This window comes from Thalassophryne amazonica, chromosome 6, assembly GCF_902500255.1.
Source record: "Thalassophryne amazonica chromosome 6, fThaAma1.1, whole genome shotgun sequence".
NCBI lineage: Eukaryota > Metazoa > Chordata > Actinopteri > Batrachoidiformes > Batrachoididae > Thalassophryne > Thalassophryne amazonica.
In genome coordinates this window covers 48,095,443-48,114,313 of record NC_047108.1, presented here as the reverse complement: position 1 = coordinate 48,114,313, position 18,871 = coordinate 48,095,443, and the positions used below count along the sequence as shown (strand labels likewise).

Here is an 18,871-nt window from a genome sequence, read left to right as displayed (position 1 = left end):
GTAGCCTTTTGCAGCTCCCAGTCCACCCACCAGTAGTGCCTTAATCTTCTAAAAAATTAAAAAATTTTGGTGAGAACACTACTTTCATTGGAGATAGACATTTTACTAATAATGATTGCCAACTCTGTCTGTAACCACCTCCCAGTTTGGTACCATCCCCCATGGATGCAGGGTTTACCCAACATGTCTCACAGAGTGGCCAGAGGGTGTTTGGATCTCTGTGCTTGCCTCCCTTCCTCATGTGGGAAAAGAGGGATCTTTGTCCCATGCTTTAGGTCTAGGAGTGTTGTTTACTACAGAGAGCACTGAAAAACAGGATATAACTTGATATATTCCAGTTTAGGCCTTAACTGCTCAAGTTTCTGTAGCCTTATAGATGGTATCTTCGTGCTGTAAATCAAGGTGAGTCTCTGTGCTGAGGCTGTGTAATCACTTACACTGAAATAATTTTTGTGATGTTTCATTGATATGACAGAAACTTGCATGTGCACTGTTTATTGTCCAGTTAGTGAGTGTAGCAAACGGGTGACCACTAGGCAATTAGTGTCGTGGTGGGCAGTCATTGGCATAGTGTGATGTTTCAATGTCAAAATAATTACTATTATTATTTTTTTTTTTAAGAAGACTTGTTTGTTTATGGACCTAGAGTTTAAAGTGCCTGTCACACCATGACTGATCAAGGAAACTTATGAGGAACCTGATACAAATTTTGGATATCTGTTTGTGATAGTTTTTGCCTTCCAAATGTCCTTTTCCCATTTGCTAATTGCGTTTCTTGTAACTGTCAGCTGATGTCTGCCGAGTCCCTCCAAAGGTTTTGTGCATGCTCAAAACTTTGAGCCAACATCAGGTGGAGAACTTTTCTGGTGCCTGCACATTTGTTTATTGTTTTGTTCTCTATTACAGGTGAGCCCCATTAACCCACTCGAGTTGGGGTCCATAAAATCGGACCGCGAGTTATCTGAAACTGCAAGTTAATAAGTTTGACCAAAAAAAAAACAAAAAAACCTTAAAATCAGCTTACCATGCCATAGTTTTAACCATTTGTACCATTCCTTCCTGGATGGTGTTTGGATGTGACTCTTTAGACTAGGGCTGAAACGATTAATCGAGTAATTCGATTACAAAAAATGTTCGAGGCAAATTCTTTGCCTCAAAGCTTCGTTTAAAGCTGTAGTACATATGCTAGGCCTGTAGGTGGCACTATAACGCTCCCACAAAAAACCGAGAAGACGACCGTAGAGCATGCCCATAACTAATGTAAGCGCTAATCAATGTAGCAGCCGATGCTACAAGCTTACAAAGCCACATGCTGAGTAAAATAAAGCCTAAAGGGTCTGTGCTGATCGTCTGAAACGGACTTATTATGCGTTTAAAGTGAAGCAGGGTGTTTATATTTTTTTAAAACGTGGTTGCTCCACTGGCTGCTCTCCGCCTCCGCAGATGAAGCGAAAGGAAGCACACTTTAAATTAATCATGTTTAACTATTCAAAAAAAAACTTTTTTAGATTTGATAAGAGTTTTTATCAACAGGCTGTAGAGTTAATTTATCAGTGCAGCTGTTGTGGAAATATTGCACTCCACAGCTGTTTTTTCAAAGGCTTTGTTATTCACCAAGTAGCCACAGAAAACAAGGAATTTGACTTCGGTTTGAGCTGCTCAGTACGGCATGTAGAAATATACACTAAACACTGAATAAATCACAGTAATAAAAAGTGCAAATGAAATGTGCAATAAGAAAAAAAAAAAAAAAAAAGAATGTTCTGTCCGCAAACTGAAGATTTCACAGAGCGCCTGGGCTTATGGTTTGGCAAAGCTCCAAAATTCTTAATAATGTGAAAAAATAATTACCTGGGAAAACAGAGAGAGGGAACATCCTAAACTTAAAAATCTGCATGATGGCACAGCGACATTGTGTCATTGCTCAGGGAGAGCCCTGCCACTACTGATATTGTTTAAAAATACAAAAGTACTTTTTTTTTATCCGATTAATCGATAGAATACTCGATTCCAAAAATATTCGATAGCTGCAGCCCTACTTTAGACTACCACGCTGCTCTCTCACTCGTGCTTTCTGTTTAGTGTGACAGACGTGTAGAAATTCCAGCACAATCTGAACTGGCAGTAAGGATTTCAAGCATCAAGTCCAAAGGGGAGTCTTCTGCACTGGCCAGAGGAGGGGGAAGATTCCAGATCCACTCTGTGTGCGCTCATCACACGTGGTAGGCGTGTGTGTGGTGGGCACACGACAAACATGTTGATGAGCAGCAGCCGGAGGAGGAAGAGGGAATCATTGTCCACACTCCCAAAAATGGTCAAATCAAAACTGACTTTGTGTAGTCTAAATTTTTGAGGTCCACAACTTTGACCATGAGTAAAGCTGAATTGTGACTTGTGTGTGTCCAACTTAACGGGGCTCACCTGTAGTTTTTTTAGTTTTATGATACTCATGCGTAGGGATGGGTATCAAGAACAGGTTATTTTCGGGTCTCGTTAATAAATGATTTGATCCACCAACATCAATAGCCTTTTTGCTTAACGATTCCCTTATCGGTCCTTCAGAGCGGCCGTTGTTTTTGAGGGTGTTTGTCGGGAAATGATCATTTCTCTACATTGATTGCAGACCTTGCAGTGGGTCTGTAATCAACCGTTTCTGCTGTGTGGCTCTGCTTTGAACCTTGAACCAATGAAGCAGTGCTCCGATCCACTGCTTTGTTGGTTCTTTGCTTTTTTCCTCTTCAGAAGCGGCAACTCCGCTTCTTAAACCCTCTCAAAGCCATTAAAATATATCAATTGTGAGTCACTTTTGTGCGGATTGGGACTCCTGTCTTGTTGCAAGAAAGAAACGAGAATCGTCCTCCGTTCCGTTGCTCTAAACACTGCGCCGCTCTCTACTGAGTCAAGTTAGAAAGATAGAGTCCGCTCAGAGTTAATAACTTCAAAGCAAATCACTGTTCAAATCAAATGACACCTTGTTATAAACGTAATAAACTGCAATCGATGAAAATGTTTTTTTTCCTCCCAAAATGAGATGTCCTGCACTGATGTGCAGCAGCCCAAGACTGTATGGCTCCAGACCTGTAGACTCCAGCAGCCGTCTGAGTTCAACTAAGACGTGTGGAGAGACTTTCATGCCATTGTCTGAAAGGAAATGCTTTTGACAAAAAATACAGAATTTGTTTATTTCTATTTATGTCCAGAGGTCAAGGATCCAGTGACTATTTACTTTAAGACTCAATAAAATATTGTTGACATAGAAAACTACTTGTAGTACACAGAAAATTCACAGGAGGTATCGATAGGGGAATCAATAATGGTATTGATAAAATCTTATCAGTACCCATCCCTACTCATGCGTTAATATCTTGTGGCTTCAGACTGGCTTTCTGATTGGCCAAAGCTCCGGTATGGGGTGTGAATTCTGCATGAGAGGAGAGAGGCCTGATCCCAAAGTGGCAAGATTCAGCGTGGCTCTTCATTTAGCCAAGGTCAGACTGAACTGAAGAAAAAGACAGTGCTGTGTACTTTTTAATCTGGACATCGGTGCACCCAGCAAATTCTCATGGTGAGAAGATGCAACAGAGTTTGTTTGTGTCCTTGCTACTGCGGCACCACTGAATGCCAGCACAGTGAGAAGACTCTGTCAGAGCCAGGGATGCGTATTGATAAGATTTTATCTATCAATTCCCTTATCAATACCTCTTGTGAATTTTCTGTGTTTTTCTCTGGGTAAAACTGGAGTTGCGTCAGGAAGAGCATCCGGCATAAAATGTCTGCCAATTACCAATGTGGATCTGGCTGTATCCGCTGTGGTGACTCTGAACAAAACCGGGAGCAGCTGAATAAGCAACAACAACTAAAACTAGGCTTTACGGGTTTTCTATGTCAACATTTTATTGGGTCTTTTTAAATAAATAAATATAATATGTATAAATAATATATAATATATATTATATAATATATTAATATATAAATAAATATTTCACCCATATTGGCCTCTCTTCATTGGCTTCCTGTTAATTCTAGAATAGAATTTAAAATTCTTCTTCTTACTTATAAGGTTTTGAATAATCAGGTCCCATCTTATCTTAGGGACCTCATAGTACCATATCACCCCAATAGAGCGCTTCGCTCTCAGACTGCAGGTTTACTTGTAGTTCCTAGGGTTTTTAAGAGTAGAATGGGAGGCAGAGCCTTCAGCTTTCAGGCTCCTCTCCTGTGGAACCAGCTCCCAATTCAGATCAGGGAGACAGACACCCTCTCTACTTTTAAGATTAGGCTTAAAACTTTCCTTTTTGCCAAAGCTTATAGTTAGGGCTGGATCAAGTGATCCTGAACCATCTCTTAGTTATGCTGCTATAGACTTAGACTGCTGGGGGGGTTCCCATGATGCACTGAGTGTTTCTTTCTCTTTTTGCTCTGTATGCACCACTCTGCATTTAATCATTAGTGATTGATCTCTGCTCTCTTCCACAGCATGTCTTTTTCCTGATTCTCTCCCTCAGCCCCAACCAGTCCCAGCAGAAGACTGCCCCTCCCTGAGCCTGGTTCTGCTGTAGGTTTCTTCCTGTTAAAAGGGAGTTTTTCCTTCCCACTGTCGCCAAGTGCTTGCTCACGGGGGGTCGTTTTGACCGTTGCGGTTTTTCTGTAATTATTGTATGGCTTTTGCCTTACAATATAAAGCACCTTGGGGCAACCGTTTGCTGTGATTTGGCGCTATATAAATAAAATTGATTTGATATAAATTAGTCAATGAATCCTTGATCTTTGGACATAAATAGAAATAAAATATGTAGTTTTTGTCAAAGGTATTTCCTTTCAGACATTAATGGCACTAAGATAACTCCATACATAGCCTCTGAGTTGAGCTCAGCCGGGTGCGCTGCAAGTCCAGATGTAATTCATAAAGAACGCAGGACATCTCATTATAAATATTCTGGCAAATGTGAGACCATCGCATATTTTCACCATCCACCTGAATCTTAAAAAGCCTCTTAAATGACAGCATACATGTCTATGTGAGTAACAGCCTAGTGTTCAGATATCCAAGGTGTTCAAATGGTCCAGCTGGAGGTCGAAGGGCAGCGATGAGGTGACTGTCTGTGTGGGCTGCCTGTCAGTCTGATCTTTCCTCACCTAAAACCTCGTGTGCTCTCTTCTGTCTCTGTCATGCTCACAAACACATTTTGCCCTATGATATGAATGTCACTGCCGCCTGCTCCATATGTAACAGTCCAATTAGAGAAATACACTTTGACCCTGTCTGTCCAGGTTTAATTTTAAAGTCTCAAGCATACCTGCTGAGCTGTGTCGTCCCTCCTCCTTCACACGCACCATTGTCCACACGTGCATAATTCCAATATGCTATAACTATCCAGACTTTGACCTTTCATTGTTGTCTTTTCTACAGGGCCTGAGCTGATTTGTCAGCCTTGTGTAGGTTTAGATTTTGCCCCTCAAGTGTCCTCTGGACATCAGCTGATTATGTTGATCTGAGGAGAGGAGACACAGGGAGAACATCTTGCACGTTGTGTGTTGATTCTAGCACAGGACGGCTCAACGAACAGAGGAACAGAGAGGCTCAGGAGCAAGGAGAAAAGAAATTTAAATTCACAATGTCTCAAAACAGAGAACTGGTGGTTTTCTACATAAACTATAAACTCTCCCAGAGAAACGATCCTTTCTACCACATTGGACTTTTAGAGTCTTCAAGCAGGACTGAGGGTGGGGAGGCTGGTTTTGCTGAGGAACAGCCAGTAGCAACACACTCCAATGGGACCTCTAATGGCACAAGTCCTGGGACCCCCCCAGCTTCCTCCCGGCAGCAACATTTGCAGTCAGCGACGAGCCTGGACGCTGTAAAAGAGGCCCTCCGGGAGTCAGCCAACGAGTTTGAGCTGTTATATGCTCGCGCCTTCAGCGACCTCCACAACCAGCTCCACATCACACCGGCCACGGCTTACCAAAGCTTCGAGAATGTAATGGATGAAGTGTTCCGGGATGGCGTCAACTGGGGCCGCATAATAGGGCTGTTTGCATTCGGTGGAGCGCTGTGTGTCGAGTGTGTAGAGAGAGAAATGAGTTCATTGGTGGCCAAGATCGTAGAGTGGATGACTGTCTACCTGGACAACCACATTCAGCCCTGGATCCAGAGCCAAGGCGGATGGGTAAGCCACACCTACAAATAACACATGCAAGCCTGAAGGGCAGGATGTAATGTTTTCATTGTCCTTTGTCTGTTTTTTGTTTATTTTTATAAGTTGCTGAAGCAGGCACACATTTTGAAATAGGCAACCAATTTGTTGGACAGGCAGATTCATGTTTATTGATGGAGTTTTACTAATGAATGGATTGTGTGAAAGTTGAGTAAAATATTGGAACAGGTTTTGATTTGGAATCAGCCCCGTTACATTTCGATTAGGGATGTCCCGATCCGATCACATGGTTTCAGACTTGATCGAAATCGGACGTTGCATCCCGATCAGGAATCCAATATAGATTTTATCCTCATTATTTTGATCAGCACTATTTCAGGCTCATTATTGCAGATTAATGGACCTTTCACGTGTCGCAAGCGTCAGAGGCGTGAGACGCGTTGCTTTTTAGAAGCGTCGCTTTAGCTCGGCTTTTGACGTGACGCTTCTGACGGGAGCGAGCATTGCTGCTTGTCGAGAGGCTGACGCTGTCAAAGTTCAACCCAATTTTTTTTTTTTTAATTGAACAAAAGAAAAAACATAAGCTCAACCGGATAGAGGTGGGGGGAGTTGCACGCACAAAGTTTCTTTCGCAGAACTGCTGTTTGTGTGTTTACGCGCTCAGCCTGATGCCTCGATGGAATGACAAGAGGATGATGTACACTTTCCCACCGAAACTCTTGCTCAGTCATCCTTCCGTGCGCAGCAGGACCCGGTGCTGACCAAGTCCTCGGGACAACGATCTGTCGTCTGATTAACAAAAAGAAAAAAACTAATTGTTCTGTGATCGTTTGTCTGCAAAACAGAGCGAGAGATGGTGTGTGCACGAGTGACGTGCACACTCATCACATTTAGGAGAGCGTCTTAAAGAGCTTCCGTCTTCATTCACGTTCACTGCGCTGCTCTGAACTTATTGAACACTAATAAAGCATCAGAGGGGCACACTGAAGACTGTCAGGACGCAAATGTAAGTTTTTTTTTTTTTTTTTTTTTTTTACTTTTACTTTTCAAAATGACTTTTGAACTTTCGACGCTCTGAACTGTGACGTAGCTTTGCGCTGTCCAATAGGAACGACGCGTCGGGCCAAAACACGGAAGACTAGTGGCAGAAACCACTGATCTGTACAAATGGTAAATGTACTGCATTTATAAAGCGCTTTTCCATCTGAATCGGAGGCTCAAAGCACTTTACAGTTATGCCTCACATTCACCCCGATGTCAGGGTGCTGCCATACAAGGCGCTCACTACACACTAGGAGCAATAGGGGATTAAAGACCTTGCCCAAGGGCCCTTAGTGATTTTCCAGTCAGGCGGGGATTTGAACCAGAGATCAGTGCAGAAACCATGTGTCTGAAGAAAAATCCTTGGAAATGTTTTTTGTTCTTGTTGTTACCTCAAAATTTCTGATTACTGTTTAAAAAAGTTTAGAACACTTGTAATTAAAATAGCTAAATCAATAAATGGGTCTTTAAAAAAACCTTTCATCTATAAATTAAAACCACCTGTTATTTCAGATTAGATAATTTCTTGTTTAACATAAGGAACCTTTGACATTTATTTTTAGACAAATAAAATAACATGGAAATTTGTACCTTTTTTTTTTTACGTCTGGTAGATTATTACTTGATTGTTCAAGCTACCTCAAGGAGAAGTGCACTGTTTAAGTGATAAATAATAAAATAAGGTGATTAAAATGAAATTATTATATATTTAGCATTTGTTCATTGTTCATTCAGTTTTTTAAAGTATCGGATCGGGACTCTGTATCGGCAGATACTCGGAATCGGATCGGGGCCAAAAAAACCTGATCGGTACATCCCTAATTTCGATACAGATCATCAAATGTTTAAAATCATGAAAGCCTGGGAAAATAAAGTGTGTGTGTGTGTGAGAAAGAAAGGTGATACTTTTGCTATATCTCCCACACGTACTTCACACAATGGTAGCACATCTGGTCCAATAACACCAGGGGGAGAGAATGAATTGGACTTTTTATTTAGTTAGTACTTCACATTCATCAATTACATGTACAGTAGTGTTTAATTGGTTCAATTCACCATAAGAGTTGCTACAACCAATATATAATGCATGTAAGCAACCAGCATGGCAGAGCAGGGTGGGGGTGATCATTTTGTAATCTTGATCACTGCTTTCCAGTTTAAAACTGATGAGTCAAATAAGTAAATATTGTCAATATAGAAAGAGTGACCAGTTAACATTTGCCTTTTTTTTTTTTTTTTTTTTGATAAATGGAAGACTATTGCATCACTTTGGCTCAGTGGTTAGCACAGTTGCCTCACAGCAAGAAGCTCTGGGGTTTGATTTCACTCATGAGCAGTTTGTTTCTGTGTGGAGTTTGTATGTTCTCCCCATTTCTGCGCAGGTTTTCTCCGGCACTCTTTTTTTTTTTCCGCAATCAAAAACATGGGTCTCCTCCTGACCGCGGCAACATCTCTGCATCTGGAGTTGGTCCCCGGGCGCGGCACTGCGGCTGCCCACTGCTCCTAGTTGGATTGTGTCTAACTGTAATTAGGATGGGTTAAATGCAGAGGACAAATTTCATTGTATATACAATAAAGGCCCTTCTTCTATCGATCGAGTAATAATTTCAACTCTGGTCAAATTTTTGACCCAAGCTAGTTACAGTTGTGGGAAAATGTGTGCAGATAGCGTAAGCTTTTGTTGACAGGCTCCTGGGTTATATTGTGTGTTGTTTCAGATGTGGGTGTGTGTGTATTGAAATACTGAGTGCATCCTGTTCCTTTTTATCAGCTGTGCTTTGAGCTAAACAGCCAGGCTATCTATCTGCCTCTCCCAACCTTCCAGGAAAGGTTTGTGATGTACATCTCGCCAGAAGTGGAAAATCCACAGCATTGTTTTTAATTTATTATACCTGTATGTAGGGCTGCAACAAACAATTATTTGGGTAATCGATTAATCTGATGGGGTTTTGACACGATTAATCGGATTAGCGGGGAAACAATTTTTCTCTCCTTCCATCACTTTATTTAACAACAGAACATTATTTGAAAACTTAAAATACTTGAAAATCAACAAATTGTCAAATGTCCCTTGGCTGTTGAAATATAAAATAATAAAGAATAAAACAGTTTATAATAAAGAACAAAAATAATTATTTCAAATGGCATTGCTGCATCAAAGGGCTGAGTTGCCATAAAACAACATTGAAACATATAAATGTTATAAAATATACGGTGAAAAAAGAGGTATTTTTATTGCTGCAAATGAGCAATTAGCATAACCAGTTAACCATAAAACCTAAATCAAAAACTATAGCCAGACTCATTATATGTGCATCATTCTCTGTATAACTTGTAAACTATGTGGTCATTTCACAATGACACGTGACTCATCCCACATATTTTTTTTCTCTCTCTCTCTCACCGTATTTGAGCAAACTTTGGAAACATGAAGACTTTCAACTGTAAAATAAAGCCTATAAATGAATTTCTGGAGCTATACAAGCAGAAGGAGCTCGTTTTATCTGAAGACTTTGACTGAGTTTTTTTTCCGCTACAGCGCTGCTCGGCTCTTTGTCTGCGGGTAGGGGGAGTGGCCAGTTCAGTTCTGCACAAACAGTCTGGCTGAATTTTAGAAAAACTACCTGATAGCAGGACAGAGTGTGACGGCGCTGTCGGAACACTGTGGCGCGGCATCGTTGCTCCACTGTCTGGGGAGTACCCTGTGTTACCATGTTTTCCGATTGTCCGCTGCATGGAGAGTGGCAGGAAAAACCGAAGACACTTTCTTGCGAGGTGTGAGAAGAATTTGAACGTTTTAAACCAAAAAAAAAAAAAAATGGCACTTGTCCGGTCGGACAACGATTTAGAGCTATTACTTGTCCGATCACATTTCACACTTGTTCCGGACAATCGGACAAGCGTTAATGTTGATGGTAGGACTTTGACAACATTAATAAAAAACTGTCGGTGCTGTTAGTTTTTCTTCTTTTTCTCTCACTCTCTGCTCCTCACCTCACTGCTCTGGGAGACGCGCAGACAGCCTGAGCCTGACTAGATCCAACCGTCAGGCTTCATATCACTGCCTGACTTGTCATACTGAGACGTTATGACTGCTTACACAAAAATAAACAAACATTTAACTTGTCCAGACACTGAGCTCTCCCCTTCCTCGTTGATGACTTCAATATGCTTTCGTTTGAGATGCTGCATCATTACCGTCGTACTCCCGTGCCGTGCGAGGTCCGACTTGCAAATGTTGCAGTTAACAAACGTCTTTGCGTTAACGTAAAGTGCTCCCACACTTTTGAAGTCTTAACTTTCTTCTGTCTACTTGCTTCTGCCATATTCTAAGTTAGTTCTTCTATGAAACAGCGTCTGATCTACTTTGTACACTGGTCGCTACTGGCGTCAGAAGCGGCCAGCAGCTTCTGACGCCATAATCGCTCGATACAACACATCGATGACGCAGTGTGTTGCCAACGCCTGTTGTAATCGAATTTTATCGATTCGTTGTTGCAGCCCTACCCGTATGTATGTATGTTGCAATTTGACTTGGACAAATTTATCCAGATAAGTCAGTATGTGAAGACTTCTCCATAACATTGTAACCTGAGAGAAGTGGTTGTAGCTCTGCTGTCCTGCAGTGGAGGAGAAAAGACCCTGGATTGAATACAGAGAAAACTGAACGAAAGGCAATTAACAACCAACCAAAGAAGTATTTATTAAAAAAAAAAAAAGAAAAAACTGCTGAGCCTAACAAACTGAAGAGAGCATGTTTGTCTGTGGTCAGCAGCTCGTTCAGCTGTTCACTAATTGATCAGCAGCATGGAGCTCAATGAGCAGAATCGAAGTGGGAGCTTAACAGTCTACATCAGGGCTTTGTGGCTCTCTACAGCCTGCCTGCCTGGGGATCGAAGTTCCCTCATCACAGGGTGGGATGAAGTCCAGAGCTTTTACAGATAGCCCTTTGTTTTTCTCCGGTCAGTTGATTGGCTCTGTTCTTTTCTTTTTTTGTCCTCTTCCCTCCTTTCGCTATCTGTTTTCCCTGTCTTCTCAGGACAGCTGCTTCATTTAAAAGCTTTTTTTTTTTAAATATATCTACTTTAAGCGTGAAATGGGTGGTACAGGTATTTATTGAAAATCCTTGGGTGTTTGTGTGGACAGATGTGCCTGTGAGCAGTTTCAGGACAGTTTAGGTCAGCTCTTTCCCTTTGTGTTCCTGTGTCATTGAAGAACAGTGATGGGAGGGGCTGCTGATCACTTCTATGGTGTCTCACGCTAGGTCAAAGGTCTGTCCTATGGAAACAGACATCCTATTAGCTGAACAGTATAGCTTAACAACAATCCTGTTGGGCAGGCTAGCTTTGTTGCACACCAGACCTCAAATTTGGCCATTTACTTTGAGTCTGAAACACTACAATATTTTTTCATAGGTAATCTACAGATTGCTTTCATGATTAATCAGATCAGTTGGGATTGTTTTACAAAGATCCTTAAAATATAATTCGACTTGCTTTGGCTTATACTCTGAGAAGATTTATTGCAGGATGTAGTCGGCCTGAAATGATATATATAAAAATAAAATTAAAATATCCAAGTGGTCTCTGTGTGCGTATGTATGACTTTGATCACATCGAAACTGGGGAGAGCTGACATTTGCCATTTGGTATGCTTATGTATTTTGGGTCAAGGATGAATGCTGCGAAAATGGTAAGTTGATAGGACTAATATTTTTGGAGAAATTAGCGATATTATCTAACAGTGAGCAGTGAATGTTGTGCTGCAGTGCACCATGGGAGTTCAGGGTTTTGGGGTTTTAAATTCAAGGATTCAAAAGAATTTTATTGTCATATGCACAAAGAAACACAATGAATTGTGTCTACTGCATTTAACCCATCCTAATTGCCAGTTAGGAGCAGAAGTCGCCATAAGGCGCCCGGGGACCAGCTCTAGATGTACATCCCTGCTTTAGGTCACAGCAGGGCTGAGCAAACCATGACCGACCCAAAGACAAACAACACACACGTAACAGACATAAGCCAGCCTGGTACATAAACGCATATAAAAAAGGACACACAAGGTAAGGAAGAGAAAAAAACCCTCAAGGTCGCTGCCTTTGAGAAGCCACAACAATGAGGAAAAAACTCTTATCAGCACAGAGAACAGTAAACACACAGACAAACAAGAACACAGGACGACAGCCGAGCTTTGAAAGTCCAGTTTATCAGAACACTCCGGTAGCAGCCCTTCTTGGCGCTAAACAACGGCCATGACTGAATCCTGGAAGGGAGGGGGGTTCTCTGAGCAGTCCACTGTTCACAGTCAACGTCAGAGCTGGAGAAGCTGAGGGAGGGGGAAACCAGGGAAGCGAGGCTTGAGTGTTTAATCTTCTTGGAGGTTTTTTATCGCAGCAGCCTTGAAGTGCAGCTGTCTTGGGGAAGCCAAATGAATGTCTGATTAGCAGACGCCTGAAAGATTCCACAGTTCTGAGAACAAAGTGGCTCTCAATGCATCTGAATGTAGAAAGGAAATATGGTCATTTACTGATGGTCAAGGCGGTTTTCCAGCGCTGCAATCCTCCCAGAGATGGTTTCCAACGTGCGGTTAACACCCGCCGACTGAACAGTCACTGTCCTTCCAATCGAATCAATCAAGTCGGGCAATCTGGATGGCCCAATCAAAACAGCCTCCACTTTTTTAAATTTCCAGTAAACCAGCGCTATGCCCGTGCCACACAGCAGAAAGCCGGTCACTCCCAAGCCAAATAGATACACATCTTCAACATCCTCCACAGACAGCGTGTAAAGGCACATGGCCTGCCATCTCCTCCACTAGCCCATCACATGCGTCCCGGCAGGACAGGTCGGGTCCTCCGCCCCCGAATGTCTTGTAGAAAAAATAGTGTCAATTGCGTTCAGAGACCACTTTAACAAATCCATTTTTGTCACTTTTCAGAAGAGCACAAACTGGAGCCTCACAGACAACACGCCACAGAAGCAGGAAAGATGAGGGAGGGAGAGAAGAGAAAATGCGTCCGTCTCGGCCGAGTGCAAGCTGGCAAAAAATATTGTGGTTCATGTTAAGTGTTGTTAGTGTTATTGATTTATTGCGTTTTTGTAGTTCAATTGGTTTAGTCAGTTTAGTGAAGTGTCACGTTGCTGTTACCATGAGTGAAAAGTGTGGCGCTTTTGATGTCTTACTCCACAGTTTGTGTGATAATTACATTCTGGACTCGCACGCCATTCCAACAGGGGGTGGTACATCTATATATTAAAAGTGTACATGCATGATTTTATTAACATAATTGTAAATACGTTAAAAATACATGAATGACACAAAGTGAAAACACTTATTTGCATTGTGGTCATTTAAAAATCAAATGACGAAATAGAAGTAGTAATAAAATAGTGTGTGTGTGTATATATATATATATATAATATGACGAACCTAAACAATTTATAAATCCATTAAGACAGTAAATTAACATTTTAAAAAAAAATTACATAATTAACAGGAAATAAAAGGGTTGAGTACTTCTTCTAAAAGCTGTTGAGGTCTAAGGTTCTGAAAACATTCTGGATTCACACGCCATTCCAACTCATAGAATCTTTGCATAATTTATTACCACCCATCAATAATGTCAGCCACGTATTTTATAAACACGACCCAATATAGAGCCTGTGGATCCCTATGGGCAACACGCTAGTTAGTTATAAGTTGTCATCCCCCGCACGCTCACTCACCCACTCACGTACTTACCTCACCACCAGCAGAAATGTTAAAACAAAATGAGACTAAAGCTGTAGCATATTTCAAGGCTTTACTGGCCTTACTAATGTCCCATGTTTTGTAAAAGCCAGAGCTCATCAAAATGTATTGAACATCACTACGCACACTGCTCTAGTCTAATGGTATACTCACACTAGACACTCTGTACAATGCCCAAGCTTGCCTTGCCCCCAAATTCCAGTTTGTTTGACTGGCATGCATGCTTTGGGCCATAGTCTGGGCCTCCTCACTGATGTTTGCCTGCCTCTACTTGCAGAAGTGGTACAATGTATGGTCCAGCTGCACACACCCGTGGATGCACATAGTGTGATCACAAAGGCACAGGAGCACAGAACTCTGTCATGTCCCTGACACCACTGTTGAATTTAATAATTACTGCTAATATTATTTTTACTACTTGGATAATACTGCCCTCAATTCATTCAATAGCATTTGGGTTAACAATGAGTGTAGTTTCTTAACTTATTGATGAATGTGAATTGTGGTCATCAAGCAAAGCTACAAAATATTTATTCATCTGCTGCCTTCTTAAAATCTTGTCATGCATGCAGTACGATTGACTGATAAATCCCTTATTGGATAATTTATTAAGACAGGGCAGCTTTATATAGGGAGGTGGGGTGAAGTAATAATTACCAGAAATCCTAGGTATTTTTGCTGCATCTGAATGCACCATCCATGCCAGTATTTTGGCACCTCTTAACTTTTGTCAAACGATCCATTGAAATTACCTCAGGCTAAGATGAATCTTTTGTGAAAGGAGTTTTACACTGTTCCACAAAATGCATTTGTAAAAACATTGCATCTTTTGATCACCTGTTTTGTTGCACGCTTGACGTGTATTGTGAAGTCCACAGTTCTGTATGCAGATAAACAAAAGCCAAAGTCAGTGAGATGTCTCTGTGAGAGGTGTTCATCCCATCTGCTCTGCATTGAGCAAGCAAAAAAGTTGTGCTGACAGATGCGTTGAAGCTAGACAGTCAGAAAAGACTGCAGATTCATTCTTTCAGAGCCGAGAACAAAGGAAAAGCATACCTAAACATGGCAATTTTTTTCTTTTTGAAGAGTGATGGCCATGCTTCTGGCCTGTTTGAGTAGCCACACCCACATCTCGTTTATCGAGCCTTTTTAACCCATGCTATTTGGTCATAATAAATATTACATTACCCCTTAAAACTATTCTCATCAGAATTGGGCTAAAGTCTAATCTTTCAGCGAGGTGTGTGTGTGTGTATATATGTGTGTGTGTGTATAGGTGTGTGTGTGTATAGGTGTGTGTGTGTGTGTGTATAGGTGTGTGTGTATACATATATACGTATATATATACACGTGTGTGTGTATAGGTGTGTGTGTGTATAGGTGTGTGTGTACAGTGAGGAAAATAAGTATTTGAACACCCTGCGGTTTTGCAAGTTCTCCCACTTAGAAATCATGGAGGGGTCTGAAAATTTTCATCTTAGGTGCATGTCCACTGTGAGAGACATAATCTTAAAAAAAAATCCGGAAATCACAATGTATGATTTTTATTTAATAATTTATTTGTATGTTACTGCTGCAAATAAGTATTTGAACACCTGCCAACCAGCAAGAATTCTGGCTCTCACAGACCTGTTAATTTTTCTTTAAAGGAGACCTGCATTGAAATAAATGCAGTCAGATCTTTGGACCAAAAAATGACTTACATTTACACATAAGATCCTTCTGAATGTAGTAAAGTAAATCTGGAAGCCCAGATCTGTCATTCAACTGAGAAATCATTTAAAAATGACAAATTTACAGCTAACATTTAGCCCTCTGCAAAACTGTCCCTCTCATCATGGACACTGCCGAGACATCACGGAGAAGACCCTCTCTACCAGCATGCATTGCGCGCCAGCTGTAATTTGTGGATTAACGTCAGTTTGCATCTGCACCTTTTTCTTGTCTTATACGGAAGGATCTACTTTTTTTAAAACTTCATATTGTCTTGCGGCACGTTTGGTGAGTACACATTTCTTTTATTTGTGCTTGAAAATTATTTTGGGGGACTTTTTCATACGCCCGTTTGATTGAGTGGTGTCGCAATGAAAATCTACTGTCTTTCACCTCCGGTACCATCACGGGATATGGAGGCGAGACCTGCAAAGAATCCCAGTCATTAAAAATATATAAACCTCTCTCAGCGTCCATGGAGTTTTGGGGCTCCGATTGCCGAGACGTGCGGTGCTGTGGATTTTGCCGCAAGAAGTCTGTCCTTGCAGCAACAGGTGTACCGGCCGCTTCGCATTAAAACAGCGAGCGTAATCTCAGGACTTGTGCCAAGTGTGCTGCAGCTCCATTCAGTAGACAGAGAGGTGATGCCGGTGTTGTGCGCTGAATCTGGCACAACACCGGCTGCAAAGCAGACACGGGCGGTGTGAGTGGCCCGCGTCAGCGGTTAACGAGCCCGCAGACTTGATAAGCGCAGCGGAGGCAGAGAGCGGGAGAGGAAGAACGGCGCCCGCTGTCGATGGCGTTGCTGATCTGAGCATACAGATCTGTATCTCACATTCATTGTAGCTTACTTTTGGATGTTGAAACCAGGACGTGTATAAGTAACATTACTAACAGATAAAATCAGTTTCAATGCGGGATCGGACTGAAGGCGGGAGCGCGTCGTCTTGTCCCTGACGTCATGGAAATGATACGGCTGTACAAACTGTTTTCACAGAGGGCTAAATTTTAGCTGCAAATTTGTCATTTTTAAACGAAGATTTCTCCGCTGAATTACAAATTTGGGCTTACAGATTTACTTTACTGCATTCACAAGGGTCTTAGAAATACATATCAGCTATTTCTTTCTGAAATCTGACCACATTTATTTCAATGCAGGTCTACTTTAAGAAGCCCTCTTATTCTGCACTCTTTACCTGTATTAATTGCACCTGTTTGAACTTGTTACCTGTATAAAAGACACCTGTTCACACACTCAATCAATCACACTCCAGCCTGTCCACCATAGCAAGACCAAAGAGCTGTCTAAGGACACTGGGGACAAAACTGATGTGACCTTGATAAATGCGGCGGGTGAAAACAATCGTAATTATAATAAACACGCCCATAAATATTCAGACTCCGCTTCAGAGACACCCTCATTTTACGACATGGAAGCCAGGAAGACGGCAAAGAAAAAGAACTCCACCAATCACGATGCGTGCCAATAGAGCGTCAAAAGCGGCCGTCGTATAAATTTTTTTGTAGTATATAATCAGTGTTACAGTGGTCCCTCGTTTATCGCGGGAGTTACGTTCTAAAAATAGCCCATAATATGCGAAACCGCGACGTAGTCAGCGTTATTTTTTACAATTATTATAGACGTTTCAAAGCTGTAAAACCCCTCACTACACAGTTTATACACTTTCTCAACCAGGCATGAACATTTTCTCACTTTTCTCTCGTGTGTAAACACTCTCAAAGTTCAAACCTTAGTAGAAAAATAAGACCAACCTGTTTTCAGGCCCAAACATTTGTTTGAGAAATAAAAATAGAACGTTTTCCTATAAATAATTATGATGGCTTTTAGAACTAACGAATTTAATTTTAACGATCAACGTACGAGGTTGGACACATAAGAAATTAATAGTGACTGACCAGTATTTCACAGATCGCGCATCTGCGTCCTGGCACCGCGCCTTTTTCCACTCACACCTGGCTGCAGGCGTCTGTTTCCAAGTGACAAACAGTTATGAGTAGTTGTTGGCGCTCTTTTTTTCTTCTGGGCGAGAAGATTCTTATAAACAGACACGCAGAACACAGAACACTGTTTAAAAAAATAAGGATTTGTATTGATTATTATGTAGTATAATCAGGAAAGTGTTATTTATGTAACATATGCATTGATTTGTATAATGGTACTGTTTATCATGTTGATCATTTTCATTCTTATGTGGATTCCAGCGCTGGTTCATTTTGGTGTATAATTTACACCACCTCTCGACCTGGTGTATATTTTCAGAGCAGCGTACGCCAACGACCACATTGTTAAATGCCAAGTAGCGCAGCCGTTTTGGCGTACACCCCATATACGCTCAAATATCGCCTTACACACATTGATACATGAGGCCCACTGTGATTTGTGGATTTTTTTTTTTTTGGTTTTGTTTTTTTTTTTTTTTTTTAGATTGTCTCTCACAGTGGACGTGCACCTAAGATGAAAATTTCAGATCCCTCCATGATTTCTAAGTGGGGAACTTGCAAAATCGCAGGGTGTTCAAATACTTATTTTCCTCACTGTATATACTCACTCACTGACTGCTTTATTACATAGAGCTGTTCAGTTGCTTGTTAACACAAGTAGATAATCAGCCAATCACATGGTAGCAATTCAATGCATTTAGGCATCTAGATGTGGTGAACATGAGTTGCTAAAGTTCACACCAGGAATCCAAATGGGAAAGAAAAGGGATTTAAGTGACTTTGAACGTAGCGTGGTTGTTGGTACCAGATGGGCTGGTCTGGGTATTTCAGAAACTGTTGATCTATTGGGGTTTTCACACACAACCATCTTTCGGGTTTACAGTGAATGGTCTGAAAAAGGGAAGATAATCCAGTGAGCGACAGTTGTGTGGATGAAAATGCCTTGTTGATGGTAAATGGACTGCATTTATATGGTGCTTTTCCATCTGCATCAGACACTCAAAGTGTTTTACAATTATGCCGTCCATTCACACACACACTCACACACTGATGTCAGGGTGTTGACATGCAAGGCACTAACTACACAACTCGGGTATTAAGGACCTTGCCAAAGAGCCCTTAGTGATTTTCCAGGCAGGCTGGGGTTTGAACCGAGGATCCTCTGGTCTGAAGCCCAATGCTTAACCACTAGACCATCACCTCCCCAATGTCATTCTGACATGTTGGTGTCAGAATGGGCAGACTGGTTG

General features: G+C 41.4%; 1 protein-coding gene across 2 annotated transcripts in view; it reads left to right on the top strand.

The window, feature by feature from the left end:
* The window catches only part of bcl2l1 (BCL2 like 1), a 119,609-nt gene that overhangs the window by 17,257 nt on the left and 83,481 nt on the right, over window positions 1–18,871 (top strand). For both annotated transcript variants that reach the window (XM_034172130.1, XM_034172131.1), the window contains exon 2: window positions 5,411–6,167. In XM_034172130.1, the coding sequence (XP_034028021.1) occupies window positions 5,616–6,167 (552 nt within the window). In that variant the 5' untranslated portion in view covers window positions 5,411–5,615. The remainder of the gene's footprint in view (window positions 1–5,410; window positions 6,168–18,871) is intronic.